Below are 15,258 nucleotides of genomic sequence, written 5' to 3'. Positions count from 1 at the left end.
TCCGTTTGTTCTAGATTTCAATGTCTCTCCTGCTTGTTTGATAGTATTTAGGAAGTTGTGAATCTTGAGCCAAGACCAGTCATTCATATGATAATCAGCTTGGATGAGCCCGTAAATTGGGTGGGGTATGGTCTCTGGGAATCTCCAAGGTGGGTCACACAATGTTAGCCAGGTTGATGGAGCCTGAGATATGGCATCACCTTGCTGGTTCTGTGTGTGGAGGGTTTAGAAAATGGACAATGGTCTCTGTTCGCCTTGATGTCAGACACTTCAGTCTCTCCCTGTGTGCCACTGGTGCCTTTCAAGCTGCTACCCTAGTGCTAGAGCTCAGAGGGAGTGATTCTGAGTAAGTGAGTGTGTGGGTTCTTTAAGAGGAACTGCTTGGGGCTCCAGAAGTTTCTTTCACCAACTTAATCCCTGCTGGTTTTTGCAACTAGAAGGTGTGGGCACTTATCTTCCTGGCACTGGAACCCTGGGCTGGGGGGCCTGGCGTGGGGCTGGAACTCCTCGCTCCTGATCTCTCCCTCCTGAATTTTTATCCAGCACACATGGGTGAGAGACCAACCCGTTCTGTGTCTGTAACTGTCCTACGAGTCTGGATGGATGTGGTTTCTATAATTCCATAGTCGTCAGACTTCCATTCAACTTGATTTCTGACAGTTCGGAGTGATAGTTCTTCTATATTTTAGTTGTAACTTTGATGTGGTTGTGTGAAGAGGTGGGCCATGTCTGCCTACACAGCCATTTTCACGAGAAGTCTCAAGTTAATTTGTCTTAAACATACCCGGACTTTTCAAAAAATATTTTAACTTGTACAAATTGAGATGAACTAAACAGATCATCCGCAGAGGAATAAGAAACAATGGAATAACAATAGAATCTAAGCTTAAAAATGAATCTTAATTGACAACTAAGAGAAAACAAATATCAAAAAAATAAAAACAAAGTACACCCTCTCTCATTACAGAGTTAAGAGAAATACCAACGTGAATTATAAAACTAGTTTATAAACAGTAATATGTGGTTTAATAATGATATGATGAGGCATAAACTAACATTTCACAAGAATATCAATCATTTCTCCTGGCACTTCTGCTTTGTGCCAATATATAACGGCCTGTGCTATTATTGTATTTAATGAATTGTTTTAGGCATCTGAATTTCAGAAATGGCTGCTGTTTTCCATGAAATTAGTTGTCAACCTGAGTCTGTGATTCTGCTTCTTACTTGGTCAGTCTATTTCTCTGATAATAATGTTTTGGTGGACATCTTGTATTCCTAAAAGTCATGAAGACTCATGAGCTTCCTTTTTCAAACCAGAAGAAAATTACTCTCTCTTCCCAGTGTCTAACATGGATCAGGGAATAATAATGTTACATTATTATGTCAAACTCAGTAAAAAGAAGTTTCCAGTTAAAGATTAAAGATTGGAGAAAAACATTTGTTTCCTTTATTATTAAAAGGCCACTGTTGGCCAGGTGTCTCAGTTGGTTGGAGTGTCATCCATACACCAAAGGCTGTAGGTTCAATTCCAGGTCTGGGCACATGCAGGCTTGGCCCCCAGTCAACCACATACCAGAGGCAACAGATCGATGTTTCTCTCTCACATCCATGTTTCTCTCCCTCTTGCTCTCCCTCCCTTCCCTTCTCTTTAAGATAAATAAAATCCTTGAAAAAAGAAAAATATATACAGGCTCTGAAGAAATTACCAAGAAACATATTATTTAATTATGTGTCCTAAAAACAGAAGACACAATTTTTTACAATTTCTTTGAAATGTATATCAATACACACCATAATCCTGGTCACAAAAGAAGTCTCAAAAAGTTATAATTAGTAGAAGCCAAACAGACTATATGGGCGGGGGGGGGGGGGGGATAAAAACATCCACAGATTTTATAAAACAAAACAAAAAGCACTCTGTTAGGTAAAATAAAAATGGAACTTATAGTTAGAGACTATTTTGAGAAAGAAGAAAAAAAGGAACTAATAGACTGAGACTGAGTAAAGATGGTAGAATATTGGAAACCTCTTTATATAGTTTATCACAACAATATATAAAAGTAGAGAAGTATATGATTTTAATTGTAAATAACTGTAAAAGGGAATTTGAAAACACCTAACAGCTAGTTTTAGAAAAACTATGTGAAATAGGTAAAAGTTGGCACAATATAAAGTCTCCAAAAATAGCAAATACCACAGTAAATGTTGAAATGATAGTCATCCAATTACAAAAGGTGTGTACACATGTACACACACACACATATATATAGTGACAGGCAAAAGTAGGTTTACAGCTGTTCATATGGAAAATAATGCAATAATTAATAAATGTATAATACAATAATACATAATTAATAATAACACAAGAATAAAATCTGTTTTGTGTATTCGCAACTTCAAACCTACTTTTGCCATCTTTATATATATATAAGCTAATGAGATAGGATAAGAAAATGCAGTCATTGGTATAAATACTAAATAAGATACATTCTATGTTGTGTAATTACATACAGAGAAACTGTAGAGGCCCAACTAAAATCCCTAAGAACTAGAGAAAGAATTTGCCAAGGAACATGAATAAAAAAACAGGTATATAAAACGAACAGATTTTATTTACAACATATTGAAAACAATAAATATTTCAAGCACAATAGTAAATACACATGCATATATTCACAAACAACTGAAAGTTAAGAACCTATATGAAAGAAACTATAATGTCTTATTGAAGAAAATTAAACAACATCTAAATAATGGAGATATGGAAGATGCCTTCAATTAAGTAAACACAGCAATTTTAAAATGTTGATCCTTTTAAAATTGTGGTGCACTTGCAATTTGTAATCCTACTAAAATTAAATGAAGCAATTTAAAAATATATATGTGAGAACAAATACCTGAGTCAAGCAAAGCATAAAAAGATTTAATAGCTTTAAATGCTAGAAGCACAGTAAGATACTAAAAGAATGTAAAAAAATATTTTTGGCACATTTGACTAAGGTTAATATATCTGATATAAAAAGACTCCAACCTATTGATAAAATATGACTTCTTAAAATTGAATTTATTGGGGTGACACTGTTTAACAAAATTATACTGATTTTAGGCGCACATTTCTGCAACACATCATCTGTAACACTGTGTTGTGTGTTAACCACCCCAAATCAAGCCTCTGTCCACCACAATTCATCCCCCTATAATCCACCTCCCTTCCCCTAGCATGAGTTCTTCCTCTTTTTTTTTCTTTTTTGCTCAATCCCTTCACCCTTCACCCAGCCACATCTACCCAACAGCTGTCAACATGTCCTTCATCTATTTTTCTTGTTAGTTCATAAAATATGATATATGATGCCAAAGAAAATGGACCTGAACAGGCAACTTAGAGAAAACTAAAATGTCCAATAAATATATGCATACATATAAGATAAATATCAAAGGGAAATCCTTTTTGCCTACTACATTGGCAAACACAACTTCATAAGTGACAAAGCAGTGCTGGAGAAGATTCAGAGAAGCAGACATTCATTGCTGGTATGAGCAGAAATTGCTAAAGACTTTTCAGAAAAGATATGGCAATAAATTTAAAGATACAGTCCATATTGGTCCAGTAGTCACCCCACTTTGGGAACCTAGCCTATCGAAATAAAAACACCAGTTTGCAACTTCTTTTTTTCTGAACATGAATTCATGTTTTATTAGGCAATTATTTCTGAGTAACATAGTTCTATTTTTTTTCAGCATTTAATAATAGTGGTTCTTTTTTATTTTTATTTTTTAATTTTTTTATTGTTGTTCAAGTATAGTTTTCTGCCTTTTCCCCACACCCCTCCCCACCACCCCAGCCTTCCCCACCTCCCTCCCCCATTTCCACCCCCACCTTGTTGTTGTCCATATGTCCTTTATAATTGTTCTTGTAAGCCCTTCACCTTTGTCCCCCTTTATCCCCTCCACTGTCAGCCTGTTCTCAATGTCAATGTCTTTGGCTATACTTTGCTTGTTTATTTTGTTGATTAGGTTTCTGTTAATGGTGAGATCATATGGTGATGAAAGACAAACACCAGTTTCCAACTTATACAAACTAGAGTTCCAGAACTTTCAATGGTGCCTTATTTCCCCCTCAGAAGAAAAACAAGTTCTTACAGTACTCAAGGGGCCCAAAATAGTCCATTTCTTCTCCCCTCTCCCCTAGCTCACGTCCTATGGCCAAACCTGTTTCTCTGCTGTTCCTTGACTGCACCAGCCACGTGTGAGCCCTAGAAACTTGGTGCTGGCTGTCTCCCCTGCATAGCATGCTCTCTGCCTAGATATCCATGTAGTGAACTAACTGCCTCATCTCCTTAAGGTCCTTGTTCCATGTCACCTTCTCAATGGGACCTGCTTAAGCTAATTTATTTGAAATAAAAAACTTCAGCCCCTTCACCTTGACCTTATACTCCCAATCCCTAATTTAGCTCTCTCTCTCTTCTTCTTCTTTTTTTTTTTACCATGTTTTATCCCTCCCTAACATACTAAATTAATTACTTCTGTATTTTATTTAGAATTTATTTTCTTTTTGTCACTCTTCCCCCTAAATATACATATGCCATTGAGACAGAGATTTTCATCTGTTCTGTCTATGGACTTTCCTGAGTACTAGACACACAGGGCACAAGTAAATATTTTTTATTACATACCCACAGGTACAAAAGCATTCACTGAAGTATTGTTTCAGTAGCAAAAACCAGCAATAAAAACTTAATATGACTACCAAACCTGAAAAAAATCTCATTTTCCATTCGGATAAATGGTTTAATATACTATAGTAAATCCATACTAATGGAATATTACATACCTATTTATTTCTACTAATTTAGATGGAAGATCATAGTTTTTTTACAACATCGATCATAAGAGTAAACATTTATTTAGAATAATAAATCACAACAAATTATAAATTCTTAAAAATCGGGCAAATACTATAAACATAACATCTAAAAGTAACATAGATTTGTATGAATTAGCTGCCTGAAACAACTCTCAGATAGCTCACCCTTACCTTTTTGACTTCTTTTTTTAATTTTATTGCTGTTCAAGTACAGTTGTCTGCCTTTTCCCCCCACCCCCCCTCCCATACCAGCAATCCCTACCTCCCTCCCCTGATTCCACCCGCCCTTGGTTTTGTCCATGTGTTCATCACCTTCAGGAACAACTGTTCCTGAAATCCCTTCCCCCCTACCCCCCATCATCCCCTCCCACCTCCCCTCTGGTTACAGTCAGATTTCAATGTCTCTGGTTATATTTTCCTTGCTTGTTTGTTTTGTTGATTAGGTTCCACTTAAAGGTAAGATCATATGGAAGATCATAGTTTTATAGATGAACAAAAACATCAAGTTTAGATTAATATATTATGGCCTCATTTTTATATAAATCAAAGTAATAAAATCTTGTGTATAAATTTTGAAACAAATGTTAGAAAAGTGTGGAATGTTACACCCAAGGATGTTAACACTGGCTTAGTGACAAGTGTTAGGTGCCACCCAGGACCCTTCAGATCCTTCTTTCAACTTTTTTTGGTAACATCAGAGGAAATAGAAATAATAGATCTACAGGACAAGACTTTAAGCATATGTAATACCTCACAGCTTATAAATAATATTGTTTTTATAAAACAACCAGGAAACTTAAAATTTAAAGAATTGGGTTCTCAAATTAAAAATAAAGTAAGGCAAAATAATTAAACTCTTAGAAAGAATCAAACAAATGGAATGCAAGACTTGTACTGAAAACTTTAAAACATCATACAGAAAAATTAAAGGTCTAAATAAATAGAGACATTAAATATTTTAGATTGGAAAACTCAAGATTTTTAAAAATTTGTATTTATTTACTTCAGGAGGGGAGAAGGGAGGGAGAAAGAGAGGGAGAGAAACATCAATGTGTGGTTGCCTCCTGAGCGGCCCCTACTGGGGATCTGGTCTACAACCAAGGCATATGCCCTGACTATGAGCTGAACTGGTGACCCTTTGGTTCACAGGCCCATGCTCAACCCACTGAGATACACCAACCAGGGACCCCACAGGTTTCTTCATAAACAGAGCCACAACACAGTGATATAGGTTGCCCTGCCCTGAGGAACACCTGAGGCTCCACCCCTTATTAAATAACAGATGTGCTGAGACAAAAAATATGGCCCAAATGAAAGAACAGATCAAAGATCTAGAAAAAATACAACTAAGCGAAGAAGAGGTAGACAACCTATCAGATGCACAGTTAAAAACATTGGTAATCAGGATGCTTACAAAAATGGTTGACCATAATAGAGGAAATAATGCTTGCATAATAGAGAAAAAGTGAAGGATATGAAAAGTGAATTAAAGGAAAATGCACAGGAACTAACAGTGATGGGATGGAAACTGGGAATCAAATCAACATTTTGGACCAGAAGGAAGAAATTAACATTCAACCAGAACAAAATGAAGATAGAAGAGTTAAAAAATATGAGGAGAGGCTTAGGAACCTCTGGGAAAACATTAAGTGCTCCAACATCTGAATCATAGGGGTGCCAGAAAGAGAAAAGGAAGAGCAAGAAATTGAAAACTTATTTGCAAATATAAGGAAGGAGGATTTCCCTAATCTGGCAAAGGAAATAGACTTCCAGGAAGTCCAGGAAGCTCAGAGAGTCCCAAAGAAGCTGGACCCAGGAAGGAACACACCAAAGCACATCATAATTACATTACCCAAGATTAAAGGGGAGAGAATCTCAAGAGCAGCAAGAGAAAAGGAGACAGTTACCTACAAAGGAGTTCCCATAAGACTCTCAACTGACTTCTCAGACAAAACCTTACAAGCAAGAAGGGTCTAGAAAGAAGTATTCAAAGTCATGAAAAGAAAGGACCTACCACCTAGATTACTCTATCCAGCAAAGCTATCATTTAGAATGGAAGGGCAGATAAAGTGCTTCCTAGATAAGGTCAAATTAAAGGAGTTCATCATCACCAAACCCTTATTATATGAAATGCTAAAGGGACTTGTCTAAGAAAAAGAAGGTGATCAAAACTATGAACAGTAAAATGACAGCAAATTCACAACTATCAACAACTTAACCTAAAGAACAAAAACAAGAAACTAAGCAAACAACTAGAACAGGAACAGAATCACAGAAATGGAGATCACATGGAGAGTTATTAGGCGGGGGGAGAATGAGGGAACAGGTTCAAGGAATAATAAGCATAAATGGTAGGCACAAAATACACAGGGGAAGGTTAAGAATAGTATAGGAAATGGAGAAGCCAAAGAACTTGTATGTACAACCCATGGACATGAACTAAGGAGGGGTGGGAATCTGGATGGAGGAAGGGTATAGGTTAGAGGCAAATAAAGGGGAAGAAAAAAATGGGACAACTGAATAACATAATCAGTAAAATATAGCTTAGAAAATAAAGCTATAATCTGACAAATGAGAGCAAATCAATGACCCTATCAATCAATGACCATAGGTTTCTGGTGTGGTGGGGAGAGTTTTAAAAAATCTCGATACCTTCAAGTTGCACGTGCTATATCACTTTCTGCTGATAAAACTTGAAAGTTGGAAAAAGCATTTAAATGTTATTAATCATTTAGGAAATGAAAACAGTGTAAGGATTTATTATGTGAAGCAAAGGGGAAGGAGAAACCAGGGAGTTATTTTTCACAGAAGCCACATTTGACTGCAAGGCATTCCTTGATCCCAGAGAACCAGATCCTTGGGTTTGACAACCTTAACGTGTGAGGCGTAGAAACAAAGGCTAGTCCACACAGCATGGAGAGTCTCTGGTAATCCAGATGAGATGAATGGAGGGCTTGTGCCCTCAGGTACCTCAACATAGCAGAAGAAATCCTGTCCAAGGCTCATGCCTTCACTGCAGGCCTGAATTTTACCCATGAGTAAGTTTTTCAAATGCAATTGAGGATACAGCCAAAATCAACCAGCAAAATAAGCAAAATAATCTCTGTGAATAAGTGTGGAGAGGAAAAAACAAGTTTACAAAAGAAGCCTAGTGATCACCACCTTAACCACATGATCAAGGTGAACATCCCCGGTGATAAGTCATCTTGATGACCAGTGTTTTGAACTGTGCATCTGTCACAGACTGTAGGATAGGTGACAAGCTGACCGAAGGCAATGTGGTATCCTGGAGTCAATCCTGGAACTCAACAAGGACTTTAATGGAAGAACCGTTAAAATTTAAAAAGTCTGTAGTTTAGGTAACACGGATGTAGCAATGTGGGTTTTTCTGTTTTGATAAATGTACCACAGCAGTGTAAGAGCGTAACCTCACAGGATGTGAAACTAGGTGTGAAGTGCATGGAAATTTCTATAGTATCTTTACAACGTTTCTATAAAATAAAATTATTCCCCCGCAAAAGTTCATTTAAGTAATCTTTGGGAGTGAGAACAGCAGAAAATGTAGAAAACAGGGCCAGAAACACCTCATACACTGAAAATATTAGATATACTTTTTTAAAATCTGTGCAAGTTTCCATATTAAAAAAGGAAACCTACAGCTAACATCACCATAATGGCACAATGAGAAAAGCTTTCTCTTTGGAACTGGACTCAAGATGCAGATGATTACTAGCACTGCTTGTGTTCACCATAATCCTGGAAGTCCTGGCCAACACAATGAGCAAAGAAAATGAAATAAATGTAATGATTATGAAGGAACAAAATTGACACTAAGTATACATTATGTAAGTTCATATATATCACCATATAAGTTACTAAAATTAGAAAGCAGCAAAGATTAATTTATTTTCGTATCTTAGTAGCAGGCAGCTAGAACATTGATTTTAAATTATGCAGATTTAAGAGCATAAAGTATCTACGAATAAATGTAGCAGAATTAGTATAAAACATCTAGAGACAAAGTTATAAATTTTATTAGAGAATATGTTTAATATATTTTATTGATTATACTATTACGGTTATACCATTCCCCCTTTACTCCCCTCTGCCTTGCACCCGCCTTCCACATGCATTCCACCCCCTCCCCCTGCATTTAGTTCATGTCCATGAGTTGTGCATATAAGTTCTTTGGCTTCTACATTTCCTATACTATTCTTAACCTCCCCTTGTCTATTTTGTGCCTACCAATTATGCTTCTTATTCCCTGTACCTTTTCTCACATTCTCACTCCTCCCCCTCCCTGCTGATAACCCTCCATGTGATTTCCATTTCTGGGATTTTGTTCCTGTTCTAGTTGTTTACTTAGTTTGTTTTTGTTTTTTTTAGGTTCAGTTGTTGATAGTTGTGAGTTTGTTGTCATTTTACTGCTTATAGTTTTTGATCTTCTTTTTTCCCTCGGATAAATCCCTTTAACATTTCATATAATAAGGGCTTGGTGATGATGAACTCCTTTAACTTGACCTTATCTGGGAAGCACTTTATCTGCTCTTCTACTCTAAATGGTAACTTTGCTGGATAGAGTAATCTTGGTTGTAGGTCCTTGCTTTTCATGACTTTGAATACTTCTTTCCAGACCCTTGTTGCCAGTAGGGTTTCTTTTGAGAAATCAGCTGACAGTCTTATGGGAACTCCTTTGTAGGTAACTCTTTCCTTTTCTTTTGCTGCTTTTAAGATTCTCTTCTTAAATCTCCTTCCCTGTAATCTTGGGTAATGTAATTATTATGTGCCTTGGTGTGTGCTTCCTTGGGTCCAACTTCTTTGGGACTCTCTGAGCTTCCTGGACTTCCTGGGAGTCTATTTCCTATGCTACACTGGGGAAATTCTCCTTCATTATTTTTTCAAATAAGTTTTTAATTTCTTGCTCTTCCTTTTCTCTTTCTGGCACCCCTATGATTTAGATATTGGACTGTTTAAAGTTGTTCCAGAGGTTTCTAAGCCTCTCCTCATTTTTTTGAATTCTTCTTCATTTTGTTCTGGTTGAATGTTAATTTCTTCCTTCTGGTCCAAACTGTTGATTTGATTCCCAGTTTCCATCCCATCACTGTTAGTTCCCTGAGCATTTTCCTTTAATTCATTTTTCATAGTCTTCACTCTTTCCTCTATTTTGTGACCATACTCAACAATTTCTGTGAGTATCTTGATTAGCAGTGTTTTGAACTGTGCATCTGAGAGGTTGGCTATCACTTCATCATGTAGTTATATTTTTTCTAGAGCTTTGATCTGTTCTTCCATTTGGGCCTTTTTTTTTCTTCACATGCCTGTTACTTAGTAAGGGGTGGAGCCTTAGGTATTCACCAGGGCAGGGCAAGTCACATTTCTGCGTTTTGGTAAAATATAGAGGTGGGGTCCAAGAAGGAACAATGTGGCTTGCTGGGCTCTTGGCTGGCTTTCAGTCACTTCCTCCATTATGCATTAGCAAATTGGACCCCTCTGGTGCTGATTCCCAGGTGGGTGGGTTCGGGTATGTTCTAGGACCCTGTGGATCTCTCCAACGAACTCTCCTGTGAATTGGGAGCTTCCCATGCTGCCACAACCCCCACAGGTTTTTTCAGTCAGAGGTTTTGATGCTTTATTTCTCCATGCTCGAACCCTGGGTTGTACAATCTGTCTCACTCCCCCATTGTTCCTCCCGGTTTATCTGACAGAAATGTGGGACCACCCACTCCACCAACTACCACCTCACCTGGTCCACGAGACACCACCTTGCTTGCCCTGGTCCTCTAGCCTCAGCCTTGCTGAGCATCCTCTCTGCCCCAGCTGCCCATCTCCTCCCTTCCTACAAGTCTGGATGAATATTTCTTCTTTAACTTCTTGGTTGTCCAAATTCCATACAGTTTGATTTTTCTGGCAGTTCTGCATGTTTTTTGTTTTTAAATTTTTTGTTGTCTTTCTTTTGGTTGTGGGAGGAAGCACAGTGTTATCTACCTACACTTCCGTCTTGACCAGAAGTCTCTAGAGAATATTTTTTAATTAATAGTATGCATATACCATATTAATGAGATAGAAAACTTGATATTATAACAATGCCAATTCTCTTCCAGTCGATACACAAATTCATTACAATCCTAATATAAATCCCAACAAGATTTTGACAAGCTGGTTTAGACATGTAAAAGGACAGGGCACTTTGAAGAGGAAAGAGGATGGGAAGACACACTCTGCCAGATGTCAAAGTTCATATGAAGCTGCCATCACTATGACAGTTGGTGTGGTACGAGGAGAGGCTCTTGTAGGTCGGTGGCAGGGGAGAGAGCGCAGAGCAGACCCTGAACATATGGCTACTCAGATAAGACAGAAAATCTTTTAAAAAATTCATCCAGATGAGGATGGTGCAAAGGTTGAGCATGAGTGAGGTGGGCTGTACAACCAGGGCAGGCAGGAGAGAAAGAAAGTGAAGGAACATGGACGCCAACCTGCAGACAGGGTTCACCTTCACGAAAAACTCAGGGAAGAGAAAGACATCCAAAAACACTTAATGTCACACAACACCTACATAAATAAAGCAACAGTGTGCAGATGGGCTGATTTAAACAAAATACAGTTTAAAGTTGAGCTTGCAGAGCTATGGAAGAAAATCAAGACCACTCTTGAAAACAAACAGAATCAATTATTTCAAATTAGAAATTATAAGAAACCAAAACAAAAAAAAGAGCTAAAATTAAAATAATTGTCATGACGGAAAAATTTGAGAGAACCATTATGAACACAAAATAAAAAACTAAGGGAATAAAAGTTTAGGGAGCATATAAAGCTGTGAGGTGTAAAGTTGCTTAATGAGAGAATAGTTTTGCCCAAAATTTGAAAAATAAAAAGTTTTCTAACATATTGGAGAAGGAAGTATCTCTGAAATTGAGGGGAAATTGAATCTGCCACCGTCAAGAATACAAGAACTGTGTTTAAGTACAGCTGCATGGAATTCACCAGTAACGTTTGGTATCACTTTTATTGATGTATAATAACCAGGGAGTATCCGTCTTATTAAATTAATACTGTAAGTCCATGCTGTAAAATTCAAGCTTTAATATGATATGTCACCATAAGAAAGTTAAAGGCAAGAAAAGTATATTTATAAAGTTCAACCTAAGTAGCAAACTCTCCCTTGTCATCAAAGGAAGGACAATCACCTTAACTAATAACATTGGCCAAAACTAAACCAACAATTCAGAGAAGAAGCAATTTAAAAGGACGGTAGACAGGAAAACCTCTTCAACCTCCCATGCAATCAGAGAATGAAAATTAACAGGCTGTATCCCTTTATCCAGCTCCTTTGTGAAGTCTGGGTGTGGACAGATGGCTCATCAGCCAATGGTAGAAGAATATAGTGATTCAGCCATTGGAAAAGAAAAAAAGGCAACTTAGCAAATCCGCATTATAAACAAGTGAGTGTTATTACCCTCAACAATTACACATTTCGGTTTTTGAAACGAGACAAATACTTGGGCATGCTCAAAAACATAAAGAGATATAAAGTTATACTTCAGAGCTTGTTGGTATTGGAATTATGGTGTATGGATTCCATGCAGTAGTATGTGGCCATTAAAAAGAATGAGCTGGCTCCACATGATGATTAATGTGAAGAGATTTCTAGCCTTATCCTTGCCAAATGTGTAAATCTCTCCGGAGCAGAAAATGAAAGTACAAATGAAACACCAGCCTGCACTGGTCTTTGGTATCTTGGTCCTTCCTCTTCCCTTGACTCCCTTACCAAGATCCCTGGAGGAAGAACCAGACCCCCAGTCTGAGACCAGAATAGGCCCAGTGCTGACCCAACCACAGGTCAGGTAGGAGACCAAGGCACCCAGATTTGAAAAGTCAGGGGTTTAACCTGAATTTTATATTTTCTAAAGTACCCTCTTTGAAACAACCGTGGTGAAAGTAGAGGAGGCCTGAGGGAAAAGAGAGGACACAGAGGTCATGAGAAAATAACAAATCGCTGCTTCAAAAGCTCAGGAAGCACAGCCCAGTCGAGATGGCTCTCTGGTGGGGCAGTGAGTGTAAAACAAAATAGTGCTGTGGGCTGTGGCCACTGTGCTCACACCAGCAGTTTTCCCTCTGCTGATCCGATTTCCTGGTCACCTATTCTTGCATCCCACTACACTGCATGTGAGTGTTCTTGTAAATAGGATCAAGATCAAGGTTCAGAGGAGTGTCTACTAACAGGCACTAAAGCAGCAGAGCTCCCAGAGAGAAAGTTGAAAGAAGGAAGACAGAAACTGACCTGGTGCTGAGGTCGCTGTGCTCGGTGGCCATCATCATGCCTGGGCCCTGCCAGGACTTCTGATGCCTTCCTGGTCCCCTGCCTGATTTCAGTGAGACTGCTCAGCTCTGAGCAGGAAATGTGTATCAGACTCACCCTGGAAGGGCTCCACCCAAATAGAGAAAAGAGAAGTGAAATTAACTACCGTGTGCTGCCCTATGCTGCCTTTCCCCTTCCTTAGCCCCATAGAGGGCCTCAGCCATCAGGACACATGGCAGCAGGAATGGGGGACAAGGAGGGACAACCAGGACATGGAAGGCCAAAGAGGCGGTCTGCCAGAGGGGGCTGAACCAGTCCTCTATAGTCCCCTTGTATGTGCAAAGACCCCCAAAACAACTTGTGAACCCACTGTCCCCAGCTGCCCCAACCTTCTAAGAGGGTGCAGGGCTGACTTGGGGTGAGAATGAAGCCATGTTGCCCCTCGTACATGTGCAGATGGCTGTCAGGAAAGAGGGAAAGACAGAAACTTCAGATCCTCACTCAGGCCCATGGAGAGCCTGGAGCCAACTGAGCTGGTCCTGGTGTTTGGACACAGGGCTGGAGAAGCACCAACCTTAGAGTTACAGTTTCCACATTTGGTGCCTGAGTCCAACTTCCTCTGACTGGGACTAAGGGATCTGGCCCAATTGAACTTAAGATACAGGGAAGGTTCTACCCTCTCTCCATGTATGTTCTTTCTTTCCTCCAAAGGAGTGAGTATGGATCACACTGGGACAGATTCCAGGACACTGAGGAGGATTTCCATACCAGTGGGCAGGGTCTCAGTGTGTCCCAGGTGCTGCACACACAGGGATCTCTCTGCCCTCCAGACTAGCAAGGCTGAGCCTCTGAAGGAAATGACTGTCCTGTGCTCCCACCTCCACGGGACTCATGGCCCAGACATAGTCTGACACACATGACTCCTGCCTTTCCAGTGTCCCTCCTCTGTCCCCAGGCAGCAGGCAGACTAGGCCACCAGCACACTGGGTGTGGGCATAAATGTGCCAGCTTTTCCCTGAGTCTTCTTACAGTCACCAAATCACTACATGAGTGAGAGGCGGAGAGCAGTTGGCTGGGTGGGAAATTGTCACGAGCGTCTTATTCGTGATACAGTCTTTCCTATCATGCAGCCAGGCAACTGCTCGGGTAGCTGCCTGCTGAGCAGCCCGGCACCAAGGAGTAGACAAGAGTCACACACAGTAACTACGCTATGCACTCAGCTTTGATTGAATGCAGGTTCCTTCAAAGTTGAACATCAGCATACATTACTATCCTACTCACACTCTAACAATCTAAGAGGAATATAACACACACACACACACACAGTGCAATCAATGGGGGGTAACAAACCCGAGTCCCAGAGTCTCAGTCAATAGATCCGGGAGTCAGCATGGTGGGCAAGGGAGTTGCCAGCATCTTGCAAGGAAGGATCTCTGGAACCAGGTGGGCAGCAGGACAGGCAAAGTTCTTGGTCCAACAGGGCAGAGCCTCCAGCAGCCATCACCAAGGGAGATCGGTGTGGTGGGGAGCAGCTCTCTGGTGTGTGGGGCTTGGACTATGTCAGCAACAGAATGAAACCTGTCTCAGTTGTATCTTGAAAATGATGTACCCCACCCTTCTGGGTCTTTTCAATAAATGTCTTGGCACCCCTCGTGCCAAGTGTGGAATTTCCCCAGGAGCGCTGCTGTGGGGGGTCCCGCTCCACTGACATAGCTCCCCTGACCACGTGTGCAGATATCGTAGGCGTGTCTCCTCGCCATACATTTCTGCTCTGGCCACGTGGGCAGACCTGCCTCCTTGCCACAAGCGTTTACTCTGACTTAGGGAATTTTCCTCTGGAACCAAAGTGTCATGGCTCACTGACAGCCATTTTAGTTGACATAAGAGACTCCACTTTGCTTAATATATTTTATGTTACATTAATTGGAATGGAAACAGATATCCTTACCACAGAAAAGGATGGATCTGTTGCTCCGAAATTCCTGGCTACTTTAACTAATCCAGATAGAGTAACTCTAGATACAAGGAGAATGGTAGAGACTGCTTTTCAAAGCAGTCATTGAAGAAAGTGTATTAAATATATTCTATCTCAGTT

At 39.6% G+C, this 15,258-nt stretch overlaps 1 protein-coding gene across 5 annotated transcripts in view; it reads right to left on the bottom strand.

Annotated features, from left to right (window-relative positions):
• Window positions 1-14,516, bottom strand: part of LOC112307903 (nuclear body protein SP140-like protein) — a 106,593-nt gene extending 92,077 nt beyond the window's left edge. For 2 of the 5 annotated variants that reach the window (XM_053919174.2, XM_071220738.1), the window contains exon 1: window positions 13,146-14,516. In XM_053919174.2, the coding sequence (XP_053775149.1) occupies window positions 13,146-13,183 (38 nt within the window). In that variant the 5' untranslated portion in view covers window positions 13,184-14,516. The remainder of the gene's footprint in view (window positions 1-13,145) is intronic. The other 3 variants (XM_053919173.2, XM_024564075.3, XM_045198181.2) reach the window with 2 other exon arrangements.
• Window positions 14,517-15,258: the final 742 nt, after the last annotated feature.

Source organism: Desmodus rotundus, chromosome 2 (assembly GCF_022682495.2).
Source record: "Desmodus rotundus isolate HL8 chromosome 2, HLdesRot8A.1, whole genome shotgun sequence".
Classification (NCBI taxonomy): domain Eukaryota; kingdom Metazoa; phylum Chordata; class Mammalia; order Chiroptera; family Phyllostomidae; genus Desmodus; species Desmodus rotundus.
The sequence above is the reverse complement of the archived record's forward strand: the minus strand, read 5'-3'. Positions and strand labels throughout refer to the sequence as shown.